Genomic DNA, 26,430 nt, shown 5'->3' on the forward strand with positions numbered 1-26,430 from the left:
CTGCATGAAACAGCCACATCTTCAAACAGCACACAAAGCTGTGGCAGAAACATGGCAACAGCGCAATTTATTTGTTAGTTATTTGGGTTAAAAATGGAGAAAAAAAAAGGTAGAGACCTTCCTCGGCTAAACACTGTGAGTTGTAACACAGAATCTTGTAACAGTGGCAACTTCTGCTGACATACGCCACAGACATGTAACGCGTAATACAAGAGACAGATATGATCAAGAGAATAGCAAAAGGGGGAGGGGGGTGGAGGGGGGGGGGGGGGGGGGGGGAGGGCAGAGAAGTGGGTGGATGAGAGAGGGGGTGAAAGTGAAAGGGACAATCACTCTCTGGTTATTATTTGTTCCATATTTTCCTTGCTGCAGAAGTTTGCGACAGAGTGCAAAGATGAAAAAGGGGAGATGCGGGTATGTTCAAGGCAAGCAGTTTTCAGGCATTTCAAAAGCTTGCTAGTACAGGTGAATGCAGCCGCGTGAGTATTTTTTTTGTGTGGTTATTTTTATTGCAGTGATAGAAGATGCTCTCTCTCTCTCTTTCTCTCTCCAAACATCTCATCTCACATGCAGACGAATTTCAAACTACACTGCGGTACTCATTTTTGAGAGAGACCTTTCTTTTTATATCACATAGGGTATGTTTCTTTCTTTATTTGGTGTTTAACGTCGTTTTCAACCACGAAGGTGATATCGCGACGGGGAAAGGGGGGGAGAGGGGATAGAGCCACTTGTCAATTGTTTCTTGTTCACAAAAGCACTAATCAAAAATTTGCTCCAGGGGCTTGCAACGTAGTACAATGTATTACCTTACTGGGAGAATGCAAGTTTCCAGTACAAAGGACTTAACATTTCTTACATACTGCTTGACTAAAATCTTTACAAAAATTGACTATATTCTATACAAGAAACACTTCACAAGGGTAAAAAGAGAAACAGAATCCGTTAGTCGCCTCTTACGACATGCTGGGGAGCATCGGGTAAATTCTTCCCCTTAACCCGCAGGGGGTATAGGGTATGTTAAAGCCCGACCTCCTGTACAAAACTTTCCCCACTGTGGTTCCACAGCCTTTATCAGCTAAGGTGTCAACACAAGACCTTGTGCTAGGGGTGGTTTGTTTTGGTGGTTTGTTTCGCGGAGTCAGTTAGGTGTTTATAGTAGTGCCAAGACTGTTTGTTTATCTAGCACGCCCATGCTATGGCCGACTTTTGACAGCTCCTGTTTGCTAGCGTGTACCCTGGGACAAGGAGATTTACGATGCAGGAGTTGTCAGAAGTCGGCGATAGCATGGGCGCACCAGATAAACAAACAGTCTTGGCACTACTATAAACGCCTAACTGACTCCGCTAAACAAACCACCCCTAGCACAAGGTCTTGTGTTGACAGCTTAGCTGATAAAGGCTGTGGAACCACAGTAGGAAAAGTTTTTAAGATCAGGCTTAGTACAAAACAGTTAATTAGCATTGACCAAACATTTAGTTAAGAGATTAAAGTGTATTTGTTCAGTTCTGAGGAATAATTTGTTGTTTTTATCCAAATCAGTCAGAGCAAATGAATAAACATCATTAACAAAAAAAATGAAGTTTAAAATTGTTCAGAATGAGTTAATTTGTGTACAGGTAGAATGAACTAACTGAAACATTAAAGAATGCAATATTTCAAAGTGAGGCTGTCCATTATGATCAACACTTCAGGTGCACATGGAACAACATGAAAGTGAAACTGAGGATTTTGTTTTACAATCTGCATTTTCAGCATGGGATTTCCGAAATCTTCATTTTTACTGAAACAAAAGGCTTCAGTGCTAAAAATGTTTTCTTTTAATTTCTTTTAAAACTGTTCCGTTTTATTCCCTGTGACTTGCCCTTCTTGGGGGTTTTGACAATTTAGGAAATCTATCAGAAAATAGGCTTTTAACTCAAGAATTCCTGATTTCCTGCGTTAAAGTTCATTAGTGCAACATTTCTTTTCAATAATAATAATAACTATAAAAATAAGGGCATTTATATGGCTCACATCCTACTATGGTAGCAATTCTTTTTTGCTTACACCTAAATTCCTACAGAAAATATACATCAAGATATTGACAGCAATGGACAACCTCCCTTCAATATCAGCAGAGGCAATAATAAAAAGAAAAAGTGACAAAGGGGGAATAAGTTGCAGGAGCAGAGGATGCGTTGTCAGCAGCAAGGGGAGGTTACCTAGAGCGGGGTTGTAAAAACGAAGGAAAATGGCAGTGCCGGTGGCCGTTATGCTGTCGCCTGGAAACCGCTCGCTAATCACTTGGTCAAGGCAGTGGCACATGTTTTGCAGTTTTGGGGGAAACCTGTATTCCCCCACAAAATGCACTTATTATAATCTGTTCAACTTCAAGTAACAAAATCTGCAGATTGTGATAGAACACACTCATTATAATCTGTCAAAGTGAAACATACTGCAGTCCCCAACAAAACACACTCGATAATAATTTGTCCAAATGTCATAAAAGAATAAAAAGTTCAGAATGGATTTTTTTGTTAAACAAAAAGGCTGCACATGCAGATATTTGTTTGAAATATCCTGAAAAAAACATGTGACAGAAATCCAACGGTAGTTCTTCCATGAAAGCACACAATCACTGAACCATTTTACATTTGCAAACGGAAAAATTGCTTCAGTTTCTAAATCATAGTTACTCATAAAGACAGTTTACTGGCTACACATCGCACATGGAAGAGTCAAGGATTGCATTGTCAAACAACGTGATTGTGTGAGTGTTAGTGTGTGTGTTTGTGCATGTGTGTGTGTGTCTGTTTGTGTTACTGTGTGTGTGTATCTGTTTGTGCTGCTGTGTGTGTGTGTCTGTTTGTGCTACTGTTTGTGCTACTCTGTGTGTGTGTGTGTGAGTGTGTGTGTGTGTGTGTGTGTGTGTGTGTGTGTGTGTGTGTGTGTGTGTGTGTGTGTGTGTGTGTCTGTGTGTGTGTGTGTGTGTGTGTGTGTCTGTGTATGCATGCATATGTGCATGTGTTTACCCGGCTGTGTCCATGTCTATGTTTCCTCTACTCCCTACATAGGCACAGAACATTGTGTGTATTTGTGTGTGCAAGTATGCTTGCCTGTGTGCGGGCCTGCATGCATGTCTGTCTGCCTGTCTGCATATAGAAGCACCAGCGTCTGTCTGTTCATCTGTCAACATTCTATGCCATATGTGTTAAAGTGCAGTGTATCAAAAAATCAATTAACTCAATAAATGTCCTAGACCGTTCAGCAAATACATAAAAATGCATACACGTACTCAAAGATTTATCCCCCTAAATATTTCAAACAGCATACTTACTTTGGTGCTGACTCCACAATGGCAGAAAAGACTTTCTGGGTCATTTCCAGCAGGTTGTCTTTATTCACCTCCAAAACTTCGTTGGGTTCCAACCTGGAAAAAAGTAAACATTCATCACTTCATCAGATACATTCAAAAGAAATGATGATTTAGAATTCAAAGCAGCTCTGGTCAAATGCAAAAACAAATCCTTGGATGAGTATTAATCATTCAACATTATTATTTATTATCATTATTGATTATTAATGAGTATTTATTTTGAACACTGATTTCTTCAAGTTTTGTTTGTTTTCAGATTTTTGGTTATGTTCTCTAAATTCCAAAACTAGTCTTAATAGTAATGAGTGTTGTTGGTCCTCTGTGGACAATATCCCTTTAAACTGCAAATCAGATAAAAAGTGCATAGCACTCATATTAGGAGATGTTGTATTAGTTAAGTTTCAACCTAAACAGTTGCATGAATGCACATTGGTTTCAAAGCAAACGAAATCATTTCAGGTTGGACAGTATTCCTTAAACTTCCAAGCATGAGATGATAAAACACAGAAAAGCCTGAAAGCATGCATGCACTGACACGCACATGCACCGGCACACACACACCAGAATATTTCTATAAGAAAATTACACAAAATCTGAGATGATGAACACAGACACACACACACATCAGAACAAATGTTTAAACAACAAAACAAAAAAGATGCAAAATCTAGTTCAATCGGGGAAACTAAAGAATGATCAAAAATGCAAAAAATCTGCCAATTTGCAGAAAAATCGCTTGCCTAGCCCCCCACCTGGTAGGGTCAATCTCGTAAGACACAGGGGTGGCGGACTCTTTCTCCCGCTGGAACATTTCCTGGATGAGGGGGGAGAGCAGGTCGCACAGGTACCACTGTCCGTAGAAGCGAAAACAGTAGGCCATGATCTTGCTGGCCAGACTGTTGCCTCTGAACAACGTCTGCATGCAGTCTGCAACCTCCACCTGTGACAAATACCTCAATGTAGTGATGCCACTGTTTTAAGATCGTCTATTTTTTGGCTCCCTCCATATTAAAACCTCATTTTCTCAGATGTTCTCTTCTTCTTCTTCTTCTTCTTGTCATTCGCCTTTACACTTGGAAGTCCAGCTCTGGATATGAAGCTGGTGGTAGATGTTCTCTTTATACTGTCAGTACATTTACCTCTGTTTTAGGACTCCCTCTCTTTCACACCAAAAGCTGTTCAGAGTTTTGGAGGAATTTATGCCTTTCTTCATGGATAATTATGTTGATTTCCCAACTTAGAAAGATGTCAAAAATTGTGCAATCTTAAAAAAAAAGGTTAAAACGTCACCTCTTTGGAAAACATGTTCCACAGCAGCTGGTAGAGAAGTCGCTTGGCGTCGAACAGACTGACGAATACTCTGGCCAGCTCATCCTGAAAACAAATACAGACTTCAAGTGACAGACTAAAATGACACACATAAAAGCAAAGAAACAAAAAAGTAAAGGACCCCCTTTCAGTATCTGTTGACTACTGTCATGGTTTTTATTAAATGGAAATGTCTCTCACTTACTCACTCACTCACACACACATGCACATACACACACACACACACACAAACACACACACACACACACACACAAACACACACACACAAACAACCATACATAATTAATCACAACTCACCATCTGCGTATTTGACACGACTTGAGCCAGCGCCATAGCAATGGGTAGTTCTCCTTTGTCGCCAATCATGGTGACCAGCTCCACCAGACGCTCAAATCGGTCGGCCAGTGCTGTCTCGGCCAGCGTCTCAAACTCCGTCCCTTGCTGCAGGATCTTGGTCAGCACCTCCATGAAGGCTGCTCTCGTCTGGGGGTCCTTGTGGTAACCCAGAGCTGGTGGGGAAGAAAAGAAGAAAGGAGTTTAAATGCTGTATGATGAAGAAAGGTCCAGCGTGTGTAAGTGGATAGAAAAAAGTCCAATTACAACATTATGCCTAAAGCAGCTAGGGTACCAAGAACAATGCGCATTTAAGCAGTTTAACAGGAACTACTAACCAATCTAAAAGTTGTAAGTTTTTCTTCTTAGATACTTATGATTGTTATTTTTGTAATTGTGCAAATAGGGTTCAAACCAGCTTCTAACAAAATATGCGACCATGTTTTTCACCCCCAGATTGTTACTCCAAACTCCCGATAGTTAAACCCAAAGCCTCAGATTGTTAACCCAAACCTCCGGATTGCTAACCCCGGCCTCCAGATTGTTAACCCAAACCTCCAGATTGTTAACCCAAACCTCCAGATTGCTAACCCCAAACTCCGAATTGCTAACCCAAAGCTCCAAAATGTTAACCCAAGTCTCCATCAACAGATTGCCCACTGACCTATGGAGTGCATGAGGCCGCTGTCGATGTTGGCGTTGAGGAGGTTGGACATGGCCTGCACGGTGCAGTTGCGCAGCGCGCTCAGGTTGGACATGCTGCGCTTGCGGTTCGGATCCAGGGCCTTGTCCTGCTCCTCCTCCGAGCAGTCGTTGAGCAGGTTCATGAACAGCGTCAAGTACCTGGGGGAGGAAAATGTGTTCCTGTGAAACGTGGATTAGTGGTTAAAGGCGCAGTCCTTATATTAGTAACAGTTTGGCTCGCTATCTCAGATGTGCCTGTGGGTTTGCATGTGATGAGGCAATCCCTCCACTTGGGCACATACTGAAAATCAGCATCCTGACTGCCTGCTGTGCAGAGTGAGAATTTGTTGATGAATTAATTTCAGATTGCTACTCAATCAATCAATCAATCAATCAATATGAGGTTTATATCGCGCGTCTTCCGTGGGTACAGTTCTAAGCGCAGGGATTTATTTTTATTTTTATTTTTTTTACTTTATGCAATTTATATCGCGCACATATTCAAGGCGCAGGGATTTATTTATGCCGTGTGAGATGGAATTTTTTTACACAATACATCACGCATTCACATCGGCCAGCAGATCGCAGCCATTTCGGCGCATATCCTACTTTTCACGGCCTATTATTCCAAATCACACGGGTATTTTGGTGGACATTTTTATCTATGCCTATACAATTTTGCCAGGAAAGACCCTTTTGTCAATCGTGGGATCTTTAACGTGCACACCCCAATGTAGTGTACACGAAGGGACCTCGGTTTTTCGTCTCATCCGAAAGACTAGCACTTGAACCCACCACCTAGGTTAGGAAAGGGGGGAGAAAATTGCTAACGCCCTGACCCAGGGTCGAACTCGCAACCTCTCGCTTCCGAGCGCAAGTGCGTTACCACTCGGCCACCCACTAATGTCTGTTAAGAAGTTAATCTATTAAAAAATTCCAACTCTGTACAGGAAGCAGACAGGATGCTGATTTTTGGTATGTGTCCACGTGGAAGGATGTTCTTCTCCCCTGCAATAGCCTGGGCAGATCTGAGAGGGTGAGCCAAACTAGTTTTGACAGAAAGGACTGAGTCTTTAAGCTGAATCTCCCTCAACAGTTGCTAGTTGTGTTACAAATGACTTCCATTTTTTGACACCATGTCAGTCTACCTACATACAGCATTATTACTTCCTTCCAAAGTTACTGCCTCCTGGGTCAATGCATTCAAGTGGCCAGCATCAAAACTAGAAAATCTTGTTTAGGATAACCCTTTACACAGGAGCAGCCTTAATAAAGGTCATATGGCAGGCATATCTGTAATGTTAATTTTTGTCAATTGTGAAAACACCTTCCTAATACTTGTCAACAGGAATCAGAAACAGAAAGCTTTATCAACAAAAGATTTACTGTGGGATCAATCTTCAGTAACACATGAGAGCGCAAAACAATAACACATCAAAACCACGCAAAATAAACCTTAGACAGGAACTTTTCTTTTATAAGTTCAGTATACATGTACATATGAAGAAAGTACTAGCGTGGGTGCATGTGGTACATGAAAAAGCTTCCAGAACAATTTCCAGTTCCACCACTGTCATGAAATGATCGTTACTCTTCTCTGGTTCATGTTCTTCTGGCACTCTCCCCACTGGAACACCATGAAAATCCAGCTTCAGGCATTTAGCCACATACACCCATGCACAAGAGAGCATGTCCCCTTGAATTTCTGAAGAAGAAAAAAAATCAACATTCCAGAAACAATAGGCAGGGCAAGGCAAAGAATTTATTTCAAAAAACCCATGGGGGTACATAAATAAATTAAAACAATTAAATAAAAGAAAGAAACGCAAACTATTTCAAAAATAGCTTACTTGAGGAAGAGCTGTGACTTTGCCTCCATCAAATCGCCGCGGTCACTCTCCTCAGGCTGAAGGGGTAGTCCAGCCAACAGTGCCGCTACTGCCTCCATGCTGGCTTGGTCCAGATCTCTGCGAACATAAGACAATTACAGTAATGAGAGTGGTCAGCAATAGCACACATGCATTAGTGATTAACGTGTTAGAGGTCCATGGACAGACAAGAAGAAAGTTAAGCATAAACACCAAAATACAAAAGGAAAACAAACAGCTATCCAAGTGCATATGACATTCTCTCTGTATTTCTCTTTCTGTCTATCTCTATATATCTCTTCCTCAAAGGGTTGTGTAGACCATGTTGAGGTTAATTCACCATGGGATCCTCTCTATGCTGGAAACACATTTGCCTCTACGCAGAAAGGATACGGAAGACCACACTCTACTTTCACCCCAAAATATTTTACATCTCTCCCTTCTTCATTCTCTAACATCCTTCTGTTGTGTACCCTCTCCCTCCAACCAACATCCTTCTTTTGTGTACCCTCTCCCTCCAACCAACATCCTTCTTTTGTGTACCCTCTCCCTCCAACCAAACAAACTTCTTTTGTGTACCCTCTCCCTCCGACCAAACAACCTTCTTTTGTGTACCCTCTCCCTCCAACCAAACAACCTAACCTATCTCGGCATAACGCTTCAATTGCAACCCTGCATGCCAACGTAGTGGACATTTGTGAAATTCTTTGAGGGGAAAAATAAATCACACATACAGTCAAACCTGCCTTCGCGACCACGTGTCGAAAACGACCACCAGCCCAAACCCCAAAGGATCCCCAACAAACTATCTATGTAATTCTTTCTTTATTTGGTGTTTAACGTCGTTTTCAACCACGAAGGTTATATCGCGATGGGGAAAGGGGGGGGGGGGGGGGGGGGGGGGGGGGGGGGGGAAGATGGGATAGAGCCACTTGTTAATTGTTTCTTGTTCACAAAAGCACTAATAAAAAAATTGCTCCAGGGGCTTGCAACGTAGTACAATATATTACCTTACTGGGAGTTTCTATGTAATTCACCTTTACATTGCGACCACCTCTCTGTAACATCCACTTCTGGTCAGTGCCTTGGGTGGTTGTTCTTGACAGGTTGAACAGTACAGCGAGAGGTTGCAAGTTCGACCCTGGGTCAGGGCGTTAGCAATTTTCTCCCCCCTTTCCTAACCTAGGTGGTGGGTTCAAGTGCTAGTCTTTCGGAAGAGACGAAAAACCGAGGTCCCTTCGTGTACGCTACATTGGGGTGTGCACGTTAAAGATCCCACGATTGACAAAAGGGTCTTTCCTGGCAAAATTGTATAGGCATAGATAAAAAATGTCCACCAAAATACCCGTGTGACTTGGAATAATAGGCCGTGAAAAGTAGGATATGCGCCAAAATGGCTGCGATCTGCTGGTCGATGTGAATGCGTGATGTATTGTGTAAACAATTCCATCTCACACGGCATAAATAGATCTCTGCGCCTTGAGTCCGAGTCTGGAGATACGCGCGCGATATAAGACTTCATATAACTATAACTATAACTATAGTGGAACCCCCCTTTTAAGACCTTGATTTCTCAGATTGTTTGAGGTCTTAAAAGGGGGGTTCCACTGTACCAGGTGAGCTCTTCCACCTTTTTGACACACAGCCACAGCCCACAGCAACAACTGACCTTGACATGCTGCAGATGTCGCCCTGCACGTTGACCTGATGAGAGTTGCCCATGATCCAGTCTGTCAGGTACTCCACCAGCTTGTTGCGGAACTTCATCTCCTGTCTGAACGTCAGCTCGTCTCGCCGCCTCATCATCTGAAATGTTGCAAGCATGACTATCATTCATGAGAAAACTGTACACATATTAAATAAATAAGTAATTTTACTTCCTCAAACACACACACACAAACTCAAGAACCCTATCTTTCCTATTAACTTCTAAGTACAACTATGAGTATTATGCAAACCTTCACAAACTGTCTGACTTGCGCAATAGATGCTTTGTCAGCCTCCTACCATAGTTCTACCATCTTTGAACAGTTCTGATAAATCCATTTACTCCATAAACAAGACTTTCTTTCTTTATTTGGTGTTAAACGTCGTTTTCAACCACGAAGGTTATATCGCGACGGGTAAAGGGGGGAGAGGGGATAGAGCCACTTGTCAATTGTTTCTTGTTCACAAAAGCACTAATCAAAAATTTGCTCCAGGGGCTTGCAACGTAGTACAATATATTACCTTACTGGGAGAATGCAAGTTTCCAGTACAAAGGACTTAACATTTCTTACATACTGCTTGACTAAAATCTTTACAAAAATCGACTATATTCTATACAAGAAACACTTAACAAGCGTAAAAGGAGAAACAGAATCCGTTAGTCGCCTCTTACAACATGCTGGGGAGCATCGGGTAAATTCTTCCCCCCTGACCCGCAGGGGGTGATAAACACTGTGAATGAAAGTCAGCATCAGGCATGGAAAGGAAATCTGTCCTCTCTTCCCCCTATCTGCCATTCAGTGACTGTACCGCCTCTCAGGGAACGAGGAAGCGGACAGATTGGCCAAGACTGGCTGCCATCTGGAGCAGACAAGACCAACAGTCTCTTACAGTGAAGCCAAAACTCTGGTGAAAAGACACTACCAAACCACCTGGAATGCCCAACACAGCCATCTGGAATGCCCAACACAGCCATCTGGAGCAGACAAGACCAACAGTCTCTTACAGTGAAGCCAAAACCCTGGTGAAAAGACACTACCAAACCACCTGGAATGCCCAACACAGCCTGCCATCTGATGATCAGATGCCCAACCTACAGCGCCATCAGCAGACCATCCTCTTCCGCCTACGGACTGGACACTGTCGACTGCGTGCCCACATGCACCGCCTTGGTCTGTCGCACACACCGAACTGCCCGTGCGAAACAGGCCCACAGACCCCGGAGCACATCCTGCAGACCTGCCCGCTCCACCAGGAAGCCAGAACAGATCACTGGCCCCAAGGTGCCACACTGCAGGAGCAACTCTGGGGCACCAAAGACTCCCTGATCCTGACCACCAGCTTTATTCAAGCTACAAAACTTGAAGTCTGACCCGAGGCCAAAAATCCTGGAACGCCGAAGAAGAAGAAGAAGAAGTGACCGTACCCATGCAACATTTTCCCTCTTGCCATCAGTGTAGCTACAGGCCATCAGTGTAGCTACAGGCCATCAGTGTAGCTACAGGCCATCAGTGTAGCTACAGGCCATCTTCCAGGTATAAAGCAATTTAAAAAGAGCAAATTACAAATCAAAAGAATGTAAGCAAATAACCAAATAAAACAGTCAAACACACTCACAGCTTCTACAAGTTGGCACAGTTTGGTTTTGATCTGAATGGCATGCATCGAGGAGTCCAAGTGTCGAACGTATCTGAAACAGATAAGAGGTCATCGATGAAAAACTGCACCATAACTTCAACCAAAGGACGGTCACAAATTCATAATTCTATCAACACAACCTTAATCAAAGGACGATCATAAATTCACAATTCTCTGAACACAAGGTTCTGCTTGCACATATCAATTTAATTTGAAATCAGAAAACAATCTTTCTTCAGGATAACAGGATGACTGGTTCCATGTGTGGTATTTGCTTCCATCTATTCTGTGTGACACATAGGTTGAGAGGGGAGACAAGGCAGAGGAGTAGGGAAGAGGACAGAGCAGCAGGAGCATGACATTTTGCTACATACATTTCACTCGTCTCTGCGTTTGTTTGTTTGTTTGTTTGTTTGCTTAACGCCCAGCCGACCACGAAGGGCCATATCAGGGCGGTGCTGCTTTGACATATAACGTGCGCCACACACAAGACAGAAGTCGCAGCACAGGCTTCATGTCTCACCCAGTCACATTATTCTGACACCGGACCAACCAGTCCTAGCACTAACCCCATAATTCCAGACGCCAGGCGGAGCTGCCACTAGATTGCCAATTTTAAAGTCTTAGGTTTGACCCGGCTGGAGTTCGAACCCACGACCTCCCGATCACGGGGCGGACGCCTTACCACTAGGCCAACAGTGCCAGTCGTCGTCTCTGTGTACTTCTAAAAAAACCACCATCAGCTTTAAAGACTCCCTCGGTTCTATTTTCTCTTAACAAAGGGGTACCCCTGTATCTCTCGAATAAAACCAGCATCAGCTGACCTGACGATAGCCAGCATGAGACTCTCAATGCTGGTGGCTCCCAGGTACTCGCAGGGCTGGTCCGCCTTCATCTCCAGGATGTTCTTCATGATGAAGATGACGTTCTCGATCAGCAGTGTGTTCTGGTCCTGCACGATCACCTGGAAATCAAACTGACCCACGTCACAACACCCAGTTAATCGGCGGAAGAGAGTGAGCGTTCCGGACACAACACCAAGGGGGCACTGGTTCACAACATCCACCACAAGGTCGTCGGGTACAACTGGAGCTGTTTCAAGACAACATCCACAAGGTCGACGTTCAACTGGAGCTTTTTCAAGACAACATCCCAAATGTCGTTGGTACAAATGGAGCTTTTTCAAGACAACATCCAAGGTTGTTGGTACAAAGCTGGAGTGGTTTTCGAGACGAAGGGGTTGTACAGTTTGGGTTGCACTGTTGACAACAATCACGACAATGTCACAACATTCTGTAAATCATGAAAATTTATATTAATTTTCTTATTTATTTATACTTACCAACACAATGTTATTTTGCATATAGCCCCTTAACTACCGAAAGAAAACGAAAGTGAAACTAGAGTTATACCCCAGAGTGACCGCCCTTTGCAGGTGGCGCCAGCAGTGCTTGGCGCCAAGCACTGTCAGCTGGAATGCGGCACAGGCAACGCGGGCGCGCCACTTATCACTTCACCTATAAAACCGAATAGGCATGTGAAGAGGGGAGGAGGGAGGGAGCAATAAGAATAACATTGTGTTGGTAAGTATAAATAAATAAGAAAATTAATATAAATTTTCATGATTAATTTAGATTTACCAAGCACAATGTTATTTTGCATAGAATACCACCGAGGAGGTTGGGATCCCATGTCCTATTACTTCCAAAAGAAGGTTGTCAGAGCAGGGGGAAGGCAGAGGTGCACGCGCAGTGAACGCCTAAGGACCTGGCCCCTGTCTGAATGAACCAAGGATTTGAAAATATCCACATATCTATGGTAAGAGACAACACTCACCTAGAGAGAGACCAGAGATTGTGCGAGAACAGCTTTCTTGATGCCGTAGGTCTCGTCTCCCCGTCTAGCCGAGAACGTGCGGAGGTAGAAGTCTGTGAAGGTAGACACAGACCTCCAGTAGGCTGCGTGCATGACTTGAGTCAGCGGCACCCCCCGAACGAAACTGAGTGAGGAACTGATGGCCCGGATCTCATGTGCACGAACCGGAGTCGTTCGTGTCAGGTTAGCGTTTTTGTAAATTTGTTTGATCAAAAAAACTAACCAGCGAGCAATCGTCTGCTTGGAGATATCTCGTTCTATGTTAGGCAGAAGGGAGATAAACAAGGCTCGTTTAGTGGCCCTATGAGAAGCAGTACGGTTAAGATAGGCCTTTATGGCCCGAACGGGACATAAAAACCTATCCGGATCATCAGGGTCAAGGTCCCGAGTGAGAGAGGGAATGACGAGGGGGGCTGAAAACACATCAGCCAGTTGGTTTTTTGCTCTGAACTCAGGCAAAAAGGAAAGAGTCATGGACGAAAGGTCAGGGGCAAACTCGACATCGTGTGGGAGACCACTGATGGCGTGGATACCACTGACTCTGCGAGCAGTTGCGAGCGAAACAAGAAAAACGGTCTTGAGAGTGAGGTCCCGAAGGGAGGCAGAGCTCAGAGGTTCGAACGGCGGAGACCTCAAGGCGTTAAGCACGAGGAAAACGTCCCATTTGGGAAAGGTGACTGTTTTGCGCACAGAACGGTTCTTAATTCCGTCGATCAGATTGGTGATGAGGGAAGAATGAATGAGATGGAGAGGCCTAACCCCCGTGGCAGCCGCGATGGTACTGGTGACCGACGATTTGTACCCTAAGAGGGTACAAGCTTTGAAACCTTTCTGTAGATGAAGGGAGGAAAGGAAATTAGCCAGCTGGGTTGGAGAAGGCTGTAATGGGTCGAATTTCTTTCCGGCAGCGAAGGAAACCCAAGTGGACCAGCGTAGGGAGTAAAGGTTGTTAGTAGAGGGACGCCGAGCGTCAAGAGACAAGGAAACAGCGTGTGACGAAAGTCCTAATGTTCGCAGTTTTGACCGCACAAAAGCCAGGCGGTCAGGCGGAGGGAGTCGGGCGCGGGGTGTGGGATGCCCGATCGAGGTTGCAGGAGACTGAGCGAGTCGAGATTGAGGTCGAACGGGGGAACGTGGGAGAGCGCGACCAGTTCGGGGAACCAAGCTGCCGTGGGCCAAAAGGGCGCGACCAAAAGCAGTGTGGGCCTCTCCTGAGCGTACTTGGCTAGGACTCGGGTTACCAGAGCCGTCGGGGGATAGGCGTAGGCTTGGAGACCCGACCATGGCAGAGCGAATGCGTCCTTTCCGAAGGCCATGGGGTCGTGAAACGGACTCACGTACAGAGGGAGTCGCTTGCTGTACCGAGTGGCAAAGAGATCCACTAACGGAGTGAACCAGTGGGACCACAGAGGAAGAAGGGCCTTGTGGGAAATGGTCCACTCGGTCGGCAAGATCTGATCTCGGCGACTGAGGAGATCCGCGAGGGAGTTCAGTTTCCCCGGGATGAACTGCACTGAGAGGAGGATGTTCTGCTGGAAACACCAAAGCAAGATCTGCTCGGCCTTCAACGAGAGGGACGTTGAGTGTGTGCCCCCCTGGTTTTTCAGGTAAGCTAGGCAGACTGTGTTGTCCCCGTGAAGGAGAACAGACTTTCCCCGAAGGGTAGGAGCAAACTGAAGGAGAGAGAGGCGAACTGCCTCCATCTCGAGGAGATTGATGTGGAGTAGAGACTCCTGAGGGCTCCAGAGGCCGGAGGTCTCGAGAAGATCGAGGTGAGCGCCCCAGCCGGTCTTGGAGGCATCCGTGAAAAGAAAGACCTGAGGGGCTGGGGGCTGGATGGGTACCGGGGTCCTCAGCCACACCGGGTCTAACCACTGAGAGACAGCGGCCAGAAACCACGGGCCCAGAGTGATCACTTGCGAGTAGACAGGTGGTTTCGAGGACCGGAGAGCGACTTCTCGTTGGAGGGGACGCTTGTACACCCGCCCCAGGGGAAGGAGGGGGGAAAGAGATTCCATCGTACCCAAGAGTTGGCAAAGGTGACGAAGGGTAACGGTGCGGCGAGCACTGAGTTGCGCAATCCGTGACGTCAGGGCGTCGAGACGGGCTGAGGTGGGAGCCACCGTGTAAGCCACCGTGTCGAAAGACATGCCCAAATAGACAAAAGATTGGGATGGGTGGAGGTCGGACTTGGAGTGGTTGATCAGAAAGCCCAACTCTGAAGTCCAGTCCATGACCAGGCGCGAGTGAGTCCGACAGAGGGACTGGGTTGCCGCCAGGGTCAGCCAATCGTCCAGGTAGAGCTTCAGGCGAACTCCCTCCGCCCGGACCAAGGCAGCCAGTTCTCTGGTGACCTTGGTGAAAATGAGGGGGGCCAGAGACAGACCGAAGGGGAGGGCCCGAAACTGGTAGACCACCCCTGACCAGACGAACCGGAGGAGGTGTTGAACGTTCTCGTGGACCAGGATGTGAAAATAAGCGTCCGATAGATCGAGAGACGTGGCCCAGTCCCCCGGCCGGATGGCAAGTCTGATAGAGGGGGGAGTCTCCATCTTGAAAGGAGACTTTTGAATGTGCTCGTTTAGAGCAGAGAGGTCGAGAATCGGCCTGAACTCGCCGTTCTTTTTGGGGACCGTGAAGAGACGGGCGTAAAATCCCGGGCCGGGGTTGGACACCGGGAAGATGGCGCCTTTTGTCAACAGGTCCCGGACCTCTGCCTCCAGAGCACGAGCCCGAGAGGGGTCGCTTGGTTCTGGGAACACAATCGGAACGCCCGTGAGAGGAGGGGGGGAAACCAGAGGGAAGGAGTACCCCGTCCGTACCACTCTCAACACATACTGATTTCGAACGTGTTTTTCCCAAGCCGGGAGAGCACGTCGAAGAGAGCCCACGGAGGACAGGAGAGGGGCGGGGTGTTGGGAGGGCGGGCGGGGCGAGTCAAAAGGGACCCGAAGGAGGCTGCCGCTTCTGGGGGCCCTTCTGCCCTGGTTTCCGAGCCTTCTGCCGCTTCTGCCCGACGGGCTGAGGACGGCGAAAATTCTGAGATTCCGGTTGCCGAGTGGGCCGCACCGGTTGAAAAGAAGAAGTTTGAGTGGCAGGGGGGCGGAAATCCTTGGGTGGGTTGCCCTTGTGACGCTTGGGAGGGGGGGCAGAACACGCCCGCGACCCTACCAAGAAATCTGACTGACGACGCTTGTGCGACTGTTCAACCACGGCCTTGACAGTGCCGGGATTAAAAAGTGCAGAAGGCGTGGTCTGGGTGTTCCGCAAAGACCGCCGTTCCTCAGGTGAGAGATAGGACGACTTAAGGTGTGCGTCCCGGAACAGCGCGAGCAGCTGTGCTCTGAGACGGAGGAGAAGTTCCGTCTGAGAGGTCATAGCCGCCCTAAGGGCAGAGAAGGCGTGTCCGGCCTGGTTACCGTCCACCTGGGCTAGGGGCGTGAAACCAGACCGGAGGTTGGAACCGGAGGCCACCGTACCCGTCGAGTTGATGGCAGCGTCTGACCAATGCCATGCATTGGAGAGACATTGAAGAGAGTCGCTGACGACCCCCTCCAAATGCGAAAAAGCCAACGGGGTCAAAGCGAAGGAGGACACTGCAGGGGCAGAGCCCCGAAAAGGTTCGTTATCGGCACCCACCGCCTTACTGGTGTGTTGAAAGGGGAGGGTGCTAGAGTCGAACGCGAACTGACCCCCACTTTTACAAGTCATCCTAGGGAAAGAAAAAGGATCCCTAGGATTGGGGAAAGAGGGAGCAGTGTCCTGGGCTTCTGGGGGGACAGTGCTGCCAGTCTTGTCCGAATCATTAGACCGGAAAGACTGGAGCACGAGGTCCCACGCCAACCGAAGGTTAGGGTGACAGGTCAGTCGTAGGCGCGAACGCCTGTCACTCAGGGGACCCCCCTGCATGGAGTCGAAGGCCGCCCGAGCGTTAGCCTTAGAGGACTGGCCTTCGGAAAACGCCCCGTCTCCCAACTTGTCCGCCAACAGGTTGAGGAATGTGGTTGTCACCGTGGACCTGTCGGCAGACGGGTCCTCAGGGGAAATTTCCTCTGACTCAAAAAGAGCCAGCGGAGGAGAAGGAGGACACCCAGGCAGGGCCTCACATCCATGAGAGGTAGCATAGGACAAATGTCCTGGCCAATGTAAAAGTGATAGGACATTTGTCCTGAACAAAAACAAATCAATAGGACATTTTTTTCCTGTAACAAAACGTAAATATAATTATACTTGACTAGTTTCTTGGCACGAGAGTAAAAGAACAAAAATACTTTTCTTGGCAAAAAGGTAACAGAAAATATAAAATAAATTACATCGAGTCAGTGCAGTGTTTCTGTCTCTGAACTTCAACTACTGTGCTGGTTCCTTTCTTTTGCTGAAGAGCATTCGCTTCCTCGTGGATGTCCACTTTTCAACAACCTTCACCACCCACTGTGACTTGTGAATGTCATCCTTTGGCCTCTCCAGGTACACACGCATCAAGCTTGAGATGAAGTTACGCGTGGGGGTGAGGGAGGGGGTAGTGTCTTTCTTCGGCTCCGATCAGTGTTTGACTATTGCGATTGACATTCTCTGGGTGATCGGGCTCTAACTGCTCTGGGGCTGGAGGAAGCTCAGTTTCCGTGCTACTGACAGATGATGAGGGAAGGGACTTGAAGTGTAATTTCTTCTGTCCCTTTTCTGGGATCAGTTTTCGTTTAGGCGGCATGTTTGTTATTTTCGGGGAAAGCGCGAAGGGAGGCAACTCTCAACTGGCTTCGAGCATTCCGAGTTGCGAGCCTTGGAAACTCTTTGGTACTGGAGGCACAAAGTGTCTAATTTCGTCTGCTACACATCGCTTCGCATTACATCGATACATTAGCATTCAAACTACTGTAAATTAAGAAGTACTGACGATGTCCGGATCAAATGATAGAATAATCGGACATTGACCACTTTGTGACAAAAACAATAGGACATTTGTCCTCCTGCATGAAAAATGTATAGGACATTTGAAAAAAATATCCTCATATGTCCGATGTCCGACGTGGATGTGAGGCCCTGCCCAGGGCGTGGAGCCTGGGGAGCCGAGGGGTTCTCAGAGTGTGTGGTTGACGGTATAGAACCGGAACCTCCTCCCCGGACTGCAGAGGAGAGAGAGTCAAGCTGACCCTGGACGGAGCGCCTCAGAGAAAAGAGTTCCTCCTTGAATGAGGACATCATTGAAAGAAGACTGTTTGAAGATGTGTCAGCAACCTTAGGTAGCTGAAGGTCAGGATACAGATCGTCCTCGGACGAGATGTCGTCGAACTCCTGAAAGGCGGAAGGCAGGCCTAAATCAAAGTCCTGGGGGTGGTCGAAACCAGAGCCCGCCAGAACCGAGGAGGCCACTGCCTGTGAGGTATGTCCCCCATGAGGGGGGGCCACATCAGAACCGTCCCGGGCCGCGGGCCCGTTAGGAGGAGCGGCACGGGAGCTGTCCCAAATCGTGGCCCCGTTCAGGGCAGCGGCCCGGGCCCCGGCCCCGTCGGGGCACGGGCCGGGGCCCACACCGGGCCCGGGGCCCGGGCCCCGGCCCCGCCGGAGCACGGGGCCCAGGCCCCGACCAGGCCAGCGGCCCGGGCCCCGCCAGAGCACGGGGCCCGGGCCCCGACCAGGCCAGCGACCCGGGCCCCGTCCAGGCCAGTGGCCCGGGCCCCGTCCAGGCCAGCGGCCCGGGCCCCGTCCAGGCCAGCGGCCCGGGCCCCGTCCAGGCCAGCGGCCCGGGCCCCGGCCCCGTCGGAGCACCGGGCCCAGGCCCCGTCAAAGCACGGGGCCCGGGCCCCGTCCAGGCCAGCGGCCCGGGCCCCGTCCAGGCCAGCGGCCCGGGACCCGTCCAGGCCAGCGGCCCGGGCCCGGGCCCCGGCCCCGCGAGAGCACGGGGCCCGGGCCGCGGGCTCGCCCAGGCCCATTGACCGGGCCCTGTCCAGGCTCGTGGTCCGGTCGGCGTCCCCGTGATTGGGAGAGGAGCGGTCAACCGACATGACCAGGCCATCTAAGTCCGATATCACGCAAGGGGCTGCGAGTGACTGGACAGATGAAATACCCAGGAAACCAGCGTCCCGTAAGACTTGGCAGGCCGCAGAGAGAGCTGCGGCGGACGCTGCAGGGAGCTGTGAGGCAGTGGAGGGGAGAGCTGAGACCGCCGCCAAAGCCTCCGTGACTTGACTCCGCAGTTGGTCCGGACCCTGACCCTGAAGGCCGGGGGGAGGGGGATAGTCAGACAAAGCCGGACCACCCGCCTGCCCCCCTGGGCCGACTAGTAGACCAGAGGGGGTCTCACTCCGTAAAGGCGGGTGAGAGGGGGAAGGTTGAACCTCGGAGCCCCCACTCAAAGGGGAAGGAGGCTCCGGGGTCGAGCGGCCAGAAATCGGCGCGCTCAACAACCTTTGTTGGAGGAGATCCAACTTTCTTTGTTTTGAACGACGCTTACGAAGAGCGTTAGGAGTGGGGTCCGGGCTGGGGGCCCAACGTGCTATCCCGGCTCTGATCAGAACCAGACATAATTATAATGTGAATGAACTAGGAAAGGAGATAAAGCTAGCAAGCAGACGATAGCTGAATCAAAAATAGAAAAATTTTTTTCACTTCCCTGAACAAGAAGACACCGGTCGCGTGTGAAGATCACAAGAAACCAACGGTATTCACACCAGAAGCGTAGGGAAAAACACCGTGACACAGACACGAGGAGGCTTAATCTTCTTTATGTATTTTCTTCCAAGAAGAATAAGCCATAGAATCACTGACGAAAAAACAACCGGTAGAGATCCAGGAAACTAGACCGTAGGCACTGACGATGTGTACACGTCGGCGAAAAGAGGTGAAGTGATAAGTGGCGCGCCCGCGTTGCCTGTGCCGCATTCCAGCTGACAGTGCTTGGCGCCAAGCACTGCTGGCGCCACCTGCAAAGGGCGGTCACTCTGGGGTATAACTCTAGTTTCACTTTCGTTTTCTTTCGGTAGTTAAGGGGCTATATGCAAAATAACATTGTGCTTGGTAAATCTAAATTAATACATCCATTAAAGATACTGCTCCTTTCCTGTATCAGAATTAAACTCAAGAACAGAAAACAGTAGCAATATCAATGATAAATCAAGACACCACCTTTTTTTTTTTTCAAAACAGAGAGAAAGCAAAATGTTACCGACAAGTCAAACTCTGACAGAAAATATATTTACTGAAAATGCAAAATCAAATTGAAGCCCCCCTCTCCCTCACACATGAGCATGCATGCATGCATGCATGTACGCACTTACACACTGCATGCATACGCGATTGCACACTGCACGAACACACACACAAACATGTATACATACAGTACAAAATACAGAATCTTTAATAGGAAGGTTTCCGCCAGTTATCTCTTTGAGGTTTTGGGTGCTTACAGAGTACCGTGCCCCTTGCGGGGGCATCAAACATCGAGGTCACAAGCAGGGTCAAGGGGAAGGTCGGCTGGGCGGACAAGAGACTACAATAGGAAGGTTTCCGCCAGTTATCTCTCTTTGAGGTTTTGGGTGCTTAGAGAGTACCGTGCCCCTTGCGGGGGCATCAAACATCGAGGTCACAAGCAGGGTCAAGGGGAAGGTCGGCTGGGCGGACAGGAGACTATTGCCCAAGGTTTGGAATTTGTTATGACATTGCAGTTAAGAAACATTCAATCCAGCCATGTACACCAACACACGCATCATCTATACAAACTGATCAACGACATCAATTTAAAAACGACACTGGACACTCACCTGCACACACACACACACACACACACACACACACACACACACGCACACACACACACACACACACACACACAAGCATGTATAAAAATACTCACCTGTATACTGTACACACACACACACACAAACAAACACACCTGCACACTGTACACACACATATGTACATTGATAAACAAAAAAACACATCAAAATGCACAGAAAAAAGAGCCTGTGCTACTTACTAGTCACCTCTTCGCAGATTTTATTTCCGACATACAAATACGGTTCAAAAACATCAGCTTTGAAAATGACACAAAAACGAAAATATTTCAATGTCTCACCTGGCCCGTAGCGTCAAAGAACTTATCGACGCAGACTTTGATTTGGTCAAAGAGACTTGGGTAGAGAGCAGGGTTGAGTTCGTGACCCACTAGCTCTTTGATGTGCTTCTGAATCTGTGCTCCAAACTTCTCATTTTGAAAGACCAGCAGTTTCAGCAAGTTGCCAATGAACCTGAGAAAAAGAGAAAGATTGAAGCATTTTTTATTCTGGTGAACTTAATGGTTTGCACTATGTTAAATGTAGAAGAATGCAGCAAAGGACATCAATTGAAAGCTCCACCGACAACGGATGGTTGTAGCTACTGTGTATCAGCAATCAAAAAACATACTGGTTGTCATAAAGTCAAATAGCTTGATTTGACTACAGAGGGCGGGAATGTAGCTCAGTCGGTAGCGCGCTGGATTTGTATCCAGTTGGCCGTTGTCAGTGTGAGTTCGTCCCCACGTTCGGCAAGAGATATATTTCTCAGAGTCAACTTTGTGTGCAGACTCTCCTCGGTGTCCGAACACCCCCCGTGTGTACACGCAAGCACAAGACCAAGTGCGCACGAAAAAGATCCTGTAATCCATGTCAGAGTTCGGTGGGTTATAGAAACACGAAAATACCCAGCATGCTTCCTCCGAAAACGGCGTATGGCTGCCTAAATGGCGGGGTAAAAAACGGTCATACACGTAAAATTCCACTCGTGCAAAAAACACGAGTGTACGTGGGAGTTTCAGCCCACGAACGCAGAAGAAGAAGAAGACTACAGAAAATTGTAACTTGGTAATAATAATAATAATAATAAATGAGCATTTATATAGCGCAACATCATAACTTTACAATTATGCTCTTTGCGCTTGACACATTTAAAATTAAAACACAGTTATACAAGCATTTACATCTACATTCATAGTCAGCAACGCTTAATTAAAAGCATGCATACACCATCAAAAATACATAACAAAAGATTCTTCCACTAACTAAGTAATAAAAACATGAATAAAATAGGTAGTGAAAACAAGGAAATACCAGCTGAATACCCTTAATCAAACAGAACCTGTTATCAACAATACTGAAAAACAGCCCTAGATGTTTATATACATTATCACATTATCACTAAAACAACAAATACACTACATGTAGCCTACTGATGGACTGAGAAAACAAACTCAGGGGTTGTATTTCTTGAAGAGGTGCGTTTTAAGTGCTCGTTTGAATGCTTGGGGTGTCTGAGAGTGGCGGATGCCTGAAAGGGGAGAGAATTCCATTGTGTGGGTGCGCAGAAAGTAAAAGTGCGTTGTCCGTATGTTTTGGTTTTGGTGTCAGTGTGGTATGGTGAGGATGCGACAGTCAGAAGAGGCACGGAGTTGTCTTGCCGGAGAATAGACGATGACTGAGGAGTTCAGAAAAGTAAGCAGGAGACGAGCCAGAAAAGAAGTTAAAGCAGAGGGTGGACAGTTTGTAGTCAATGCGGGCTTGAATAGGTAACCAGTGCAGTGTGTGAAGAAGTGGTGTTGCGTGATCTCGTTTTCGTGCTTTCAGAATGAGGCGTGCTGCCGAGTTTTGGACTTTTTGTTGTTTATGCAGGAGGTACAGAGGACAGCCAGAGAGAAGAGAGTTGCAGTAGTCAAGTTTAGAAAGAACAAAGGCACAGACAAGAGTGTTAGTTGTTTGAGAGGAGAGTGTGTGGCGAATGGTGCTGATCTTACGAAGCTCAAAATAAGCTGCTCTACAGACTAAAGATATATGTTTGTTAAGGGTCATGTCAGATGAAAGGGTGAATCCAAGGTTTCTAGCTGATGGTGAGAAAAGAATGTCGGTGTTGCCTATTTGAACAGAAACAGGTTGGGGAGAGGGAAATGTAGTGTTCTTCTTTTTGCACAGTAAGACTTCAGTCTTATCATCATTCAGCTTAAGTTTGTTATCGACCATCCAAGATTTAACATCAGTGATGCATGTCTGAATGGTCTGGATGGCGGAATGTGTCTCTGCAGGGGGACTGGGTTTATACAGCTGGGTGTCATCAGCAAAAGACTGATTTAAAACAGAATGGTTTTGAATCAGTGTGGAGAGGGGCTTAGTGTACATGATGAAAAGGATGGGACCGAGTACTGAACCTTGAGGAACACCGAAAGAAAGTGGGGCTGGAGCAGACATCTGGCCATCGACAAGCACAGCCTGAGTCCTGCCAATGAGATAGGACTCAAGCCATGCTAGCGGTGGACCGGAGATGCCGTACAGAGTCTGAAGTCTATGAAGAAGCTTGACATGGTCAATCGTGTCGAACGCTGCAGAAAGGTCAAGTAGGGTAAGCACTGACACATCACCACCATCCAGAGCAGACAGAATGTCACTGATTACTTTAAGTAGGGCTGTTTCAGTACAGTGAGAAGGGCGATAAGCGGACTGAGAGTGCGAGATCAAATCATGGGTGTTCAAATATGACAACAGCTGCTTCAAAACAACCTTTTCAAAAACTTTGGACAAGAATGATAAATTAGATACAGGACGATAGTTCTTCAAAATATTGACATCAAGACTAGGTTTTTTGAGAAGTGGTTTGACAAGTGCAGTTTTGAACAATGATGGAAAAACACCAGATAACAGGCTATCATTGACAATTTGAGTAAGAGTTGGCAACAACACATCAAGATTCTCAAAAAGCAGTGGTGTGGGTATGGCATCAAGTGGACAAGTTGTTGGTTTGGACTTTAGAATAATGGATCTGAGGTCTTTTTCACTGATTAATGAACTTGGTTTAATGACAGACCAAATACTGAAATAAGGGTCACTTTTAAACCATTATTTCTTCCAGTTTCAAAACTTAATCATGAAACAATGTTTCTTGAAAGAATTGCAACAGTATGTATGTTTCCAAGCTTACAAACATCTTCAATGCCAATGCAAATGATTAAAACAGCAAAATTACAAATGACTCACTGTGTGACAGGGCAGTACTGCGAGTCATTCGAGCAACTCTGCATCAGGCTGCTCTTCCGACTCGGCTCCACTTGGATCCCTGGTAGCGTTGAGTTGCTGCAACGTAACAGAAAACGTCACGTAAACATTCTCAGAATCTTAAAAGACAAGGCCTAAAAAAAAAAATAGGTGTGGTTACGGTGACCCGACCTACCCTATTTTTAGGGGCCGACCCTATAACTTTTTATTACATTTGTCACAACAACAAAAAAACACACAAGAAAACGAGCGCAGACAATGCAATGAAAGGGAAAAGCGCCCGAGTCGCACACTTATTTCCCTGTCAAGTAGGTTTAATTTGTACACATTAGAAAAAAAAGTTTAAAAAAAAAAAAGCGATTGCCTACCTTCCTACCCTATTTTTTGGGGCTCTGTTACCGTAACCACACCTATTTTTTTTTTGGGGGGGGGGGGGCCCAAGACAAACTACCCTTTATCTTTACAAAATTAGCTAGATTCGAACAATATGCTGCACACTTGAAAAAGCAAGAGTCACAAACATAACAAGATGAGCCTTACTTTTCCACAAACACACACAAAAAAGTAAAAAATGTGATGTATGTTATCGTCAATCTCACACACATACCTGACTCTCGTTGATTTGTTCTGCAGCCTCACACTTCCCAGAGCGCACAGAAACCCTGTCATGTTGGCCCATTCGTTCAGCTGGTCCTGAATCAAACAGGAACAAAGCCTTGACAACAAGAACCTTACAATTTCATATCAAAAAAGCTCTGACAATTCCTCAATTCCTAAAACAAACAAGTAAACAGACAGAATGAGTAGACCTATGCAAGTGACAGCTCAACAACAACATGCACAGAAGACTGTTTTTCTCCTTTGGACATGCTTCCTCACATGATAACGGAAAGTTAGGTATAATACTTTACCTAATTCCTCCTTTATAAATGCATCAAATCAGACAAGAAAATCCTTCGACTGTTGTTTTCTACCTGTACTCAGCATTAGGGAGATGCAATTACCAGCATACATAGTATTTAAATTCTTTCAACAAACATATTTTTATGATTGGAATTTGAAATTGGAAGAGATAATTACCAGCGAAGAAGTCTTAAAAATGAAAGAAAGAAAGGGGGGGGAGTGGGGGTATTACAAAGTTATCTTAACCAATTCTGAGGTTCCCCAGTGCGCTTCTCTCCTCCTTGCAATTAGATTTCCCTAACTTTGATCTGTTTACAACTCTTTCCATACCTCATAGACCATTTATCCTGGACCGCCAACTAGCTCTCTCTCCGCTCTTTCTCTCTATTACCAGGTAGCGGCCTCTCGCATTTAGGAACCTACGCTTACATGGCCTTTCAGAAATCAGGGGGGTGTCATATCCGGTGTCGATTGTAAACATGGACGAAGTTGCCGAGGTACGTTCTGAAAATGCTAAAATAAACTCAGCTGAAGTGCACATGGAACATGTTTTTCGATGAGTTTTGTTAAGTTTAGTTTGGAGTTTTGGAAAATCCAGTTCATTGTCACCTCCCATTGTCACAAATAACTGGAGCGTGCTTTCTTTTCACTGTCTTCGAATCGCTGGCCTTTGAAACTGGACGCTAAGCGCCCCTGAAAGTCGAGCGTCGTAACCTCGAAGGGACACGTGACGAGTTGGCGGTCCAGGCTATTTGGTCTATGCATACCTCCAGTTCATGTTCCGTGTTGGCATGCTGCGGTGTTTTCCTCTTCAACTTGATCATGTCGACAATCTCTCCGCGACCTTGCTCTTCATACTTGACCTTGGGATACAGCTCAAGGTAACGTGTGACTGCGTCCCAGTTTCTGTAGGTGTCTTCCCATGCCTGTAAAAAAGGAAGTGCAAGATGAATTTTCATGGAATATAAAGCAAAGTTTACCAAACTGGTACATGAATACATATAAGGCCAGAATCAGTGCAAAAAACCCAATTGATCCACACACAAAATAACCAAGGGATCATTATCAAAGAGCAACAGGTCTGTCTATTCCACTCCTGATGAAAAGGTACAAGATTTAATGTGCTAGCTTATTGACTCTCAGCAAAAAGGATTGATCATTTCAAATTGTAAGGCATCAATGACTGATGATCTATCTCATAATAGATCTATCTGCATGGATAACTGGAAAACAGAAAAATCAAAGCCTAATTTACAACACTCCTCTTTAGCAGATAATCCAAGACCAAATCCTGGTTTTCCACGGTAACACACCTGAGAATTGCCAGGAGTAGTCTGGTCAATTTTCCGTAACAAGGCCATGATTCTCTTCTGTAACGCTGCTCTCCCTGAAATCACAAAGAAATCTTGTCTCTTCAATACGAGTAATGAGTCACTACAATCATTGATGTGCATCACCCATCATTCAACTTTTGGTAAGGATTTAAACAGAAAGACAGGTACAATCATAACATGGGTTGTGTGAAATTACAACCATCAATATGAATCATGCTGAATTATACTGTACACAAAGAATGAAAACTATAACATTTCTAAATAACCATCATGAACAGAAAATCAAATACAGGATCTTAAAAGAAGGGAAAAGTTAAATTGTGTGTGTGCGTTGAAAGAAGGTTTCATAGTACTGTAGATAAGGAATGAAAACTAAAATAACATTTTC

General features: G+C 46.4%; 1 protein-coding gene across 1 annotated transcript in view; it reads right to left on the reverse strand.

The window, feature by feature from the left end:
- Window positions 1-26,430, reverse strand: part of LOC138975523 (neurofibromin-like) — a 126,944-nt gene that overhangs the window by 73,725 nt on the left and 26,789 nt on the right. The window contains exons 19-32 of the mRNA XM_070348230.1: window positions 26,022-26,095; window positions 25,476-25,634; window positions 24,413-24,498; window positions 23,788-23,883; window positions 20,865-21,036; window positions 11,743-11,882; window positions 10,898-10,970; window positions 9,243-9,379; window positions 7,556-7,672; window positions 5,686-5,864; window positions 4,986-5,197; window positions 4,650-4,733; window positions 4,112-4,299; window positions 3,321-3,413 (exon numbers count right to left, since the gene is read on the reverse strand). Of these exons, the coding sequence (XP_070204331.1) occupies window positions 3,321-3,413; window positions 4,112-4,299; window positions 4,650-4,733; window positions 4,986-5,197; window positions 5,686-5,864; window positions 7,556-7,672; window positions 9,243-9,379; window positions 10,898-10,970; window positions 11,743-11,882; window positions 20,865-21,036; window positions 23,788-23,883; window positions 24,413-24,498; window positions 25,476-25,634; window positions 26,022-26,095 (1,810 nt within the window). The remainder of the gene's footprint in view (window positions 1-3,320; window positions 3,414-4,111; window positions 4,300-4,649; window positions 4,734-4,985; window positions 5,198-5,685; window positions 5,865-7,555; window positions 7,673-9,242; window positions 9,380-10,897; window positions 10,971-11,742; window positions 11,883-20,864; window positions 21,037-23,787; window positions 23,884-24,412; window positions 24,499-25,475; window positions 25,635-26,021; window positions 26,096-26,430) is intronic.

This window comes from Littorina saxatilis, linkage group LG9 (assembly GCF_037325665.1).
Source record: "Littorina saxatilis isolate snail1 linkage group LG9, US_GU_Lsax_2.0, whole genome shotgun sequence".
NCBI lineage: Eukaryota > Metazoa > Mollusca > Gastropoda > Littorinimorpha > Littorinidae > Littorina > Littorina saxatilis.